The sequence below is a fragment of the Camelina sativa genome, chromosome 1, assembly GCF_000633955.1.
Source record: "Camelina sativa cultivar DH55 chromosome 1, Cs, whole genome shotgun sequence".
NCBI lineage: Eukaryota > Viridiplantae > Streptophyta > Magnoliopsida > Brassicales > Brassicaceae > Camelina > Camelina sativa.
The window spans coordinates 13,472,839-13,484,191 of NC_025685.1; the positions used below are offsets into that span (position 1 = coordinate 13,472,839).

Here is an 11,353-nt window from a genome sequence, read left to right on the forward strand (position 1 = left end):
TTCAACACACTAAACACCGACGTAACAGAATCAATCCTCTCCCATCTCCCAATCCCTTCCTTAGTCCGTTTCACTCTCGTCTCCAAGCTATGGCGTTCAATCATAACCTCTCTTCCTCCTCCTCCTCCTCCTCATCCTTCTCCATCTTCATCATCACCATGGCTCTTCCTCTTCGGTATCCACAATACTTGCTCTTTCCACAACCAATCCTTCGCCTTCGATCCTCTCTCCAACTCTTGGCTCCGTCTCCCTTCTTCCTCCTCTTCCTCCGATCACCTCGTCGGATCTGATCGCTTCCTCTTCACCACCGCTCCTCGTTTCTCCTTCTCACCGATCCTCAAACCTAATTGGCGATTCACTTCCCCTGTTCGGTTTCCTCGAATCAACCCTCTCTTAAGCGTTTTCACGGCTCGTTCCGGCTCATCCAAGCTGATCCTCGTCGGTGGATCTTCGCGAATCGGCGGATTAGTCGATATCGAGGAACGATTAGCTGTACAAATCTACGATCCGGTTCTTGACTCATGGGAGCTCTGTTCACCACTCCCTGCTGATTTCAGATCTGGTCAGGATCATCAAACTCTAACCTCGGCTCTGTTTAGGAGAAGGTTCTACGTTTTCGATAACTATTCCTACTTTATATCCTCGTTTTGCTTGGATTCTTATACCTGGAGTGATGTTCAAACGCTTAAACCACCTGGACTCTCGTTTGCGTTCTTGAATTCGTGTAACGGTATGCTTGTTCTCGGTGGGATGTGTGGTTTCTCGTTTAATCTGTGGAGAATCGAAGAAGGTTCGATGGAGTTTAGCGAAATCGCGGTTATGCCTGAGGATTTGTTGTTTGGATTAGTTGATAATGAGGATGAGGAGGAAGAGGATAGTAACAAGTTTAGGAGTTTGAAATGTGTTGGCTCTGGGAATCTTGTTTATGTGTTTAATGATGATTGTCATAAGAAGTTTCCAGCTTGTGTTTGTGAGATTGGTGGTGAGAATGGCAAGTGTAGTTGGAGAAGAGTGCCTCCTTTGCCTTCTCCTGTTAATAAGTTTCATAAAGTTGTTAGTTTCTGCTCTACTGTATCTATTAGCGATGTTTTTCACCCCGAGGATGCTCAGATTGGTGGTTTGATCCGCATTTGAGTTTATGCTTACTCATGCCACTGGTATGATCATCCATACCTTATCTCTCTCATTTGATTGAATTACAGTAGATTGAGAATCATTGTAATACCGCTTGTTAGGAAAAGTTTTCACCGGTGATAGATGAAAATGTCATTGACGACGTTGTCACTTATTATATAGCCTTTGTTGTTTTAGTGATAGTACAGGGATAATGAAACATTCTGTGTGTTAGTTTCACTAGGGCTTAGATAGAGAGATTCAGAAACCGAATTACATTTAAATCTTCGTGCTGCAGGGTCAGCTATTTTGAATCCAATCTTAGTGAATGTGTATTAACAATTTTCTTGAGCCAAAGCTGGCAAACATTGATGAGTTCTTTTGGTACAGTTTATGGTGTACTACTACTAATGACTTCATCATACCTTGTGACTTGGCAGAGATGTAAAGTGGAGATGAAGAGAGAAGGAAAAATAAATGGGGCGTGTAATTAATTAGCTGTAAACTGGATTCGAATTCTTCGTAAATGTTATGTTAATTCTTTGTTTCTACTGTTTTCTGTATTTAAAATTTTAAAGAAGATTCATTAAGTATTTTTGTTGTACTATAAAACTATAAAAGTTCACAGTTTCTTGTACCAAAGCAAGCTAACATTGTGATACATTCTAATAAGGGAATGGAATATATCATTTTTTTGGTATTGAAATGGAGCCAATCAACCAAATGAAAACTAGGGTGAACCGCGGCTGGAGGGCACTCTTGTGAGGAGGACTAGCAGATTCGTTACATTACAAAATTATCGCCAGAAATAAATTGGATTTTTTCCACTCCTTTTCTTCCTCTTGCCGGATTTCTCGCCGGTTTGTCCGATACTCTCTCTCGCGTTTGCTTTTTCTGTATTACAGAATCCTGATTTTGCGTAATTTCTCGTGATTCTGTGTTCGTCAGTGTTTACTATGGAGATTTCTCCGAGTCAGTATGACATTTTCTCTGTAAGCATCATTGAGTCAGTCACTGAGTTATGTGGGTTTTGTTTTCTCTGCTTTCTCGTTTCTTATATCTCTTTCCTATCAAACCTTTGCAATTATTGTACTGATCGCAACCTGTATATATTATACAACCTCCCAATCATTGTTTCATGTAGAATCATAAAGGATATTGACTAATCTTAATGTCATACACATTGAGTCACAGATGATTATTGAATTGTATTATCTCTTGATTTTTGAGGTTTGTTTGTTTGTTTCCTCCTAGGTTTTAATATTTATGTTCTGTGACTGGTTTAAGTTAGAAGAAAGCTTGGTCCCTTTAGATGTTATCCCGAGTTATTCTTGTGTTTCTCTCTATACTGTGATTTAATAATGCGTTGTCTGCATTTTGTGATATAACTTGGTCCTTTTAGACTTCTTCAAGAATATTAGGATGCCCTTCTATTCATTAACCATTTTGTCTCTGTTGATTTATCCCTACATTCTCTGATGTTCTGATGTCCATAAATCTTATTAAGTTCATTCGAATTAGATTTTAATGTTCTCTTTTTGTTAATATATGATGTTTGAATTTGAAGTGAAGTACTCTTATGTGAAAAGGTGTTTTGGAGTTTGGATAAAGCAGTTTCAAAACCTGTTTATGTAGAAGAAAGCTGTTTCAAAACCTGCTCTATGTCCTCTAGTTTCTTCTCCCATTGTTTCATGTAAGAAATGTAAATCTCAAGTTTGAGTGATGACAATGTTGATTATCAGCTTTTCAGGTTTGTTTGTCTCCTAAGTTTTATGTATTTGTGTTATGTGACTGGTTTTTTCTTCCTTAGATCCAGGGTAAGATGACTTCGACTTTCAACGCTAGCAGTGGAGATGTGAAGGCAGAGGCGATAATATTTCAGCAGCCAGCAGCCAAGGGGTCTAAACCACAGGATTTGGCCGCCAGCCTCGAGTAAATATTGAACCCAAAACTCATCTATATATTTCTCTCTATCAGCTTCTTGATGCTACCAAATCAACATTTCTCTCAGGATTCAAGGTCGGTACCGCAGCCAGCATCGTAGACCTCCTCATTCAAAGCGGAGGGCTTCCAGACATTCAAAGCCGTGGTCCAAACCACAGCATGTGTTATATCAAAACGATGAGGAGATGATTAACGCCCACGAGAGATTCTTTCGTTTGCTCGAGGAAGCCCGTCCTGCGATCCAAGAAATGATGCGTTCAGCTTTGAATGCTAGCCATGGAGATGTGAAGCAGGCAGAGGTGGAGGCGAAGATTCCGAAGATGCATGCAGCGAAGATGGTGGTGGAGCCGATAGCATCCACGGTATTCTTGAGTGACTCAGACGAGGAGGCGATAGTTATCGCCCACGAAAAATATACACGCTTGCTCGAGGAAGCCGGTCGTGACATCCAAGATAAGATGACTTTGACTCTGAACGATGGAGATGTGAAGGCAGAGGCCAACCTCGAGTAAATATTGAAACCAAAACTCATCTATACATATATATCTCTCTATCAACTTCTTGATGTTATCAAAACCAATATGTCTCTCAGGATTCAAGGTCAGTACCGCAGCCAGCAGCGTAGACTGATACGGATCGTGGTATCACCTAGACCATGAAGCCTTAACTTATTAATAGATTATTAGGTTTCTTTTTCATAATTAGATTAAGGCTTTGAAATATTTACTTATTAAGGTTTAGGTTGGTTGTACTAGGGTCTATAAAAGGACTCCTTATGCTAATGAGAATATCAAGCCCCAAGAATTAACCTTAATCTCTAAGAGAGAATTAGGGTTAAGAGGGAGTTAAGCTTTCAATCCTTTCTTAGATCTCAAGCAAATAGTAGGTTCATAACATTTGGTATCAGAGGGGAACGATCCTATGAAGGGAGCTGAGCCGTTCGATATGATGGGAAATTTTGATAAGATAATCGATAAGCACTATGAAAAGATTATGGAGATGTTGAAGGAGTTCCAAGCAGCGGTGATGGAGACGGTGACTTCAAAACCAGATCCGGTGTTGGTTGCGGTTCCGGTTTCAAAGATAGAGGAACAAAACCACATGAGGAGAGAGGGGGTGGAGAGAATGACTTCAAAACCACCGGCCGTGAAGACAACCGTGACGGTAACGTTAGGAGCTGAAGCTTCGGTCGAGCCGGAGATACGAGCTGTGTTGGAGCTAAAATCACCGACTCACATGGCTGAGGGGATCATCAACAAATCACTTCTTGCGATATAGATTAAGGAGGAGGAGTCTCTACCTGAAGCTATGGCGTTGAGGATTCAACAAGCAAAAGACATGAGACTTGAAAGACAAGTCGACGTGGAGGGAAGAGACGAAGAAGCTGATGGAGACAAACCGGAGCTTGAGGACAAGCTCCTAATCGAGGAGGGGAGTAATGATACGGATCGTGGTATCACGTAGACCATGAAGCCTTAACTTATTAATAGATTATTAGGTTTCCTTTTCATAATTAGATTAAGGCTTTGGAATATTTACTTATTAAGGTTTAGGTCGGTTGTATTAGAGTCTATAAAAGGACTCGTATGCTAATGAGAATATCAAGCCCCAAGAATTAACCTTAATCTCTAAGAGAGAATTAGGGTTAAGAGGGAGCTAAGCTTTCAATCCTTTCTTAGATCTCAAGCAAATAAGGTTCATAACATAGACCTCCTCATTCAAAGCGCAGGGCTTCTAGACATTCAAAGCCGTGGTCTAAATCACAGCATGTGTTATGTCAAAACGACGAGGAAGCCGGTCCTGAGATCCAAGACAAGATGAGTTCATCTTTAATGCTACCTATGGAGATGTGAACACGGAGCCGACCTCGAGTAACTAATGATTGAACCCAAAATTCATCTATTAATTTCTATCTAGTGACTTCTTGATGCTAACGAATTAATATGAATTATTTGATGATGATGCTTCCTAAAAGTATCTTATAAGCAAGAAGCAAACTTGATATCATTATATGGGTGCCTTTATTATATTAATTAACTACGAACTAGAGATATGTCTGGTGTGAGAGCGAGTCATCGACGGTATCATCCTGTTTCCTTAACGATATGGTAGGTGTAATTCTCCAGTTATACGCATGCTTCTTACCAGCGGTTACGCCCACCAAACCGAGCACTTGTATTAAGCAAAAAGGGTTTATTTTCAAGTGTTCTGTATAACTAATTAAGCTTTTCACAAAAGCTTCAAGTTTACAAGAGACGGAAAGAAGGTTTCAATCACGTTTGTTTAGTCTGAGATAAAAATTGGTATTCGTTCCCTTTAACGTCCTCTGTGTAAAGAGTAGTGAAGTTTGGCTCTTTTGCTTTTAATTTTTTTCTATACTAGGATTTCACCCGCGGTACACCGCGGGGCTAAATATAAATTATTGTATTTTAAACAATAATTTTTAATTTATTTAGTTTTTAAATTTTTAATTAATTAACTTTTGTCTAATTAATTTATAGTTTTGTTTACAATTCTTTTTCTTCTTCTTACACTTTTATAAAGTTTATAACTTAATTACATTAAATTTGTTATTAGATAGAATATAAAATTCTAGATTTGTTTTGTTCTCTAGAATTAAACAGAGGTATATGCCTATATGGTATGTTATTTTATATTTTTATGTGTATTTAATTTTTTTTTTGAATATTAAGAATGTGTTATAGTATGTGTAATATTTTGTAGTTCATATACTAAATAATTTATAAGTTAATTTTCCAAACTATGATTACAAATCTATAGTATATATGTGATAAACTAATAGTTTTAGTGTTGGTTCTATAGTCTAAACCCGTCATGCTAGGCAGGTCAGAAAATATAATTTTCATCTAATATAGCTAATGTTGTAATTTAAATTTTAAAATTATGATATTAACAAATCTAGAAAACAATTTTAATCCAAAATAGCTAATTATAATAACAGCTTTGGTATTTATCAATGAAAGTCATCTTTATGAAAACATGCAATTATTTTTTTGTGTGAATTTAACTATTTCATATTAATATTAGAGAATGTAACTTTTTATTATTTTCGTATTTTAAAAAATCAGAATTAAGACATTTTAGTAAAATTAATTGAATGTTATATGTTAATTGAAAATAACTAAGTTAATTATTATGTTTCCAAAACTATTTAGTCTCTTACTATAGTTATGTATAACTTAATTACTACAGTGAAAATATTTTCTTTTTTTTGAAAGTATAATAATTATGTTTCCAAAATTACAACTTAATTAAATTAGGATCCGAGTTTTATGGAAAATTGTGTTTAATATTAGATTTGTAACAGTAATTAATATATTTAATATCAGTTCCGATTTTGGAAAATCGGTTAGTCATTTTAATATTTTAGTTTAAATTTTATAAATTAAATTTAAATACTAATGGCAGTCTTGTAAATAGGTGACAAGTTCAGGATTTATTTGCTAAATGTACTTGCAAAATGTATATATAGANTTTATGAAAACATGCAATTATTTTTTTGTGTGAATTTAACTATTTCATATTAATATTAGAGAATGTAACTTTTTATTATTTTCGTATTTTAAAAAATCAGAATTAAGACATTTTAGTAAAATTAATTGAATGTTATATGTTAATTGAAAATAACTAAGTTAATTATTATGTTTCCAAAACTATTTAGTCTCTTACTATAGTTATGTATAACTTAATTACTACAGTGAAAATATTTTCTTTTTTTTGAAAGTATAATAATTATGTTTCCAAAATTACAACTTAATTAAATTAGGATCCGAGTTTTATGGAAAATTGTGTTTAATATTAGATTTGTAACAGTAATTAATATATTTAATATCAGTTCCGATTTTGGAAAATCGGTTAGTCATTTTAATATTTTAGTTTAAATTTTATAAATTAAATTTAAATACTAATGGCAGTCTTGTAAATAGGTGACAAGTTCAGGATTTATTTGCTAAATGTACTTGCAAAATGTATATATAGATGATTTGGTGACGAGAGAGCCATGTAAAATCTCCATTTAATTTTATGGTCACTAGGTTGACACCCGCGCTAAGCCCCAGAGTTTTCTTTAAAAATTTTGTATTTAATAATACATATATGTTATAATATAAATCATATTGTTTAAAACTATAATTAAATCAAACAGATATATACCTCTCATTTTTGAAGACCAATATATAAGGTGAACACCTTATACTAAAATTCCATATACAAGGTTCATGTGATTTCTAGAGCATTTATTTGTTTGTTTTCTTGAAAAAAATGTATAAAAATATTTTGTCTGCAAATAGATTTAAAAATAAATTCTATTTAAATTTCTTACATTAAAAACAGGTTATTTAGAGTAATACAATAAACTTTATATTATCTCACTGAGACATGGAATCAATAATCAAATAGATATGTTTCTAGTGAAATCAAAACAACTAAAATTTAGAAAAACATTAGGCATCAAGATGAAAGGACTTACTTGGATATCTAGATTGAGGATGATAACAAAGAGTTCCAATACTGGTCTGATCAGAAATTTGAAGAGATTCGATACCGCTGGACAAGGATGGTTAAGACTTGAATATTTGGACCGTTTTCTCACTCTATTGGTTTTATTTGTGATCAAGTCAAATGAAAAATGATTATTTTCTCTATATACTTAAATACTGGGTACTCGTTCGGGTATTTCAGATTTTAGGGTTTTCGGGTTTAAAGGTATAAGACCAGTTCGGGTATTTCTAGATTTCGGGTTCGGATCCGGTTCGGTTCAGGTACTTCGGGTTCGGATTCGGATTACCCAAAGTTCACAAAACTCAAAATTTTAGTATCTAATTTAGTTTAAATTATTCAACAATACGCAATATATCTGAAAATTTAGAGTATTTTTTTACTCAAATTTACTAATAAACAGTTTAAATACTTCAAATTATCTAAAATATCTAAAAATCTGAATATTTTGGACACTTATATTATTAAAATTATAAATAGTACTAATATATTATTAATGTGTTAATAATGTGGGTATATTCGGATACCCGTTCGGATTTTAATTCGGATCGGGTTTGGGTTCGGGTTTTCGGATTTAGAGATTTAGAACCCGTTCGGGTATTTTACAATTTTGGATACAGGTTCGGATCGGGTTTTTTGGATCGAGTTCGGATCGGATCTTTGGATCCGGGTATTTTGCCCAGGCCTAAGTCCAGCTAAGAAAGCTTAGTGGCCTACGGTTCGCCTCATCCCTCAATTGAAATTAACCCCAAATCCACAAACAATATGAAAACAATAAGACTTAACTACGTATAATACTTCTTCCTTCCCCGGAAAAACACAGACGACACAAAAAAGATGATTAATTAGGGATTACATGCATTGAAACTAACTTCACTGGAGGATGAAAGTATTGTATATTTGAATTTCCACCAGAAGTTCTCTAGCTTTCCAAATTATTAAAAACACAAATCTAAGAAGTTGGTATTGCCGTTGGTATTAATTGCGAGAATGGACTTGGTGTACATACCTATCAATTGGTATTGTCGTTGCAGTCAACCTCACAAGATAAAATGGATGTGCCATTGTAATCCAAAAATTTGCAGATAAAAGACAATGTAAGATATATCGAAATCAATACAATAAAAGTAGAACGTTTTCTAAATCAAAAATTTGATCCCCCAAGTTCATAGTCTATAAACATAGTTTTTTAATGGGTTCCAAGGTTATAAAGATAGACTTAGTTTTAAAATATTGATGGTAAGAAAGTGAAAGTGAGGTGATGCTTTGTTTCTGTTCATGGCTAGACAATAAAGTTTTTTTGGCAATTATCTCTCCTAATTAAAGAATATGAGCAGTTGAGAAATTACAAAGCCTTAACATTTTAGCTCCAACAACATTTAGCAATGAGAAAGAGCAAGTGTAAACTAATAAATAACCTTAAGAAACTCCTTGATCAGCTCGTATCTTGATCTAACCTTGCCAGATATCATGTTGTTGGAATAAGCTTTTTAGAACTAAAAATCTTTAAGAAATCTTTCAAAACTTTTGTTTTCAATGCTTTTGACACTTTAATTTGTAAATAAATATTTGTCTAAGATCAGAGATGCAACTGATTGTCGCCAACCAAATAATCAAAATACTAAACACGGTGGGAACGAATACTAAATATGATATCCTCACAAAAAGTGTAGGTAGAACCAAATGTATTTCTCGACCCATCCTTCCTTCATCTGGATTCGTTATAGCTCCATCTTTTCAAGATCCTTCATAACCTTAAACGCACCCTAAATGATTTTTCATATGAAACATTTTTGGATCTGTTCTTCTGATCGAATTCTTCTTCACTTCAACTTCAATCATCGATTTGAGAATGATTGATATAGCGGTTATGGCTTCGATCGCGAGGAGGGAGAAAAAGTGATGTGTAAAGGAGATTGGTTTTTATTGGAACATAATGCTTAGTTGTATTAATTGTTATAATTTGATTGGATTAAGTTTTTAATGATGTGTCATGCTTAGAAAAGTTTAAAAAGCTTAGGTGTCAACACGAGGTGAGAAACGTTCAACTTTTATTGTATTGATTTGTTTTCTCATAATGCATGCACGCACGTATATTAGCTGCATCTGTTGTGCACTATGATTTCGGATTTAGTATATTAGCTGCATGTGTATTATGATAAACAATAACAAAAATAATAGATTATTTTTTTGAAATGACAAAGAAATTAGGACAATAATCCATTACAATTATCATATCTCGATCATTTTTATTTGAGATTGTCTAAAACTCTTGTCTCAAGTTTGTTACCACCATTTGAACTTCATAAACATGCTCAACAAATTTTTATATAATCTCCATTATCTTTGGCTCCTTGCGCGCTCTTACAGTTGACTTTATTTCCACTAATCCACTATTTTATTTCCTTCATATGCATTGAAATGCATTTGGTATCTCCACATCTTCCTACTTAGTTTAGTTATGTCACATTATGAGGAATTTGGTTCACCTTTGGAATGGTCTTTGATGTAATTTTGAGAAGATGCCAAAAAATCTTCAATTTCATTTAGAACAAAGAAAATATTTTTTTAAAGAAAACACATGTAACTAAGAATCAATATGAAATAACCATTTATGGAACATTAAACAATATGAAATGTTTCACAAAAAAAAAACTAAAAGACTAAATCCAAGTGCTAATATAAATTATATATGTAGAATTAAGCGAACATGATTTGGGCAAAACTCTTAATTGTGTGTTATTTATCTCAAGAGAGTTGATATATATAGCTAACTTATCTTTAACCTAATTAGATAGAAAATTGATAAACATCAATAAATAAATTTTTTAAATCTCTTAATCCTTACCACACTAGGACTTCTAGAATATTTTTTGTCTTGGACTTCACGGGTTCACTTCAATAACAGACTTTGATGATCCATAATAGTTAGTTCTTATGATACACATCTTGCTGCCCATGCCAACTTTGCAATCATAAAACAGAACACATATCTCATGGAAAACGTATCAAAAACGGACAAATCATGTCAATAGCTCTTCATGGTAAAAACTTCAGCTCGTCTTTGGTCTTGATAAAAAGAAATAACAACATCATGCAGGTGAAAATCCACATATTCACAAATAATTGTCATGATCTCGGACTGTCTACAAATCAGACTAATAATAACTTAAAACATGAGTGTTTCAATAAACTCTCATAATTATTAAACCATAACTAAACTCTCCCTAAATAAGAGAAACCAAAACAAATAAAAAATATTAAGAGATTCTAATCAAGAATATATAAGAGAAAACAAACAACAATGAAGACTTTTTAGTTATTTAAAAAACAAGAAATATCATTACAAAGACAAATAAGATATTTTAATAAAACAACTGGTTGTAAAATATATTTTACCTTAATTAAAATTATTATATTAAAATTCAAATTTTCTATAAAACATATATTTAATTGTGGTGAAAAAAATTATCTTGATAAAACAAACTTTAAGAGTTCACAAATGATATGGTGGAATATGTTAGAATTAACATTAATTCGATGTAAGATGATAGTGATAATCTCTTTCGACACATCTAGCTCTAAATGTGTAAACACAATATTAAATTATCAAGTTACACATATAACTTGGGACAAATCTAAAAATATTAGAAATTCAGATTATATAACTTTCATAATAAACAAGAAAGCCTACAAATCTAACATCACTATATGTAAAAAAAAAAAAAAATCACGGGTTAAATCTTAGTGTATATATATATATATATATATATATATA

At 33.3% G+C, this 11,353-nt stretch overlaps 1 protein-coding gene across 1 annotated transcript; it reads left to right on the forward strand.

The window, feature by feature from the left end:
* On the forward strand, window positions 1-1,813 carry LOC104707678 (F-box/kelch-repeat protein At3g24760; the record flags this gene model as incomplete). Its single annotated transcript, XM_010424081.1, has 2 exons — window positions 1-1,157; window positions 1,554-1,813. A coding segment is annotated over one exon (1,134 nt), but the record flags the coding sequence as incomplete, so codon positions are not given.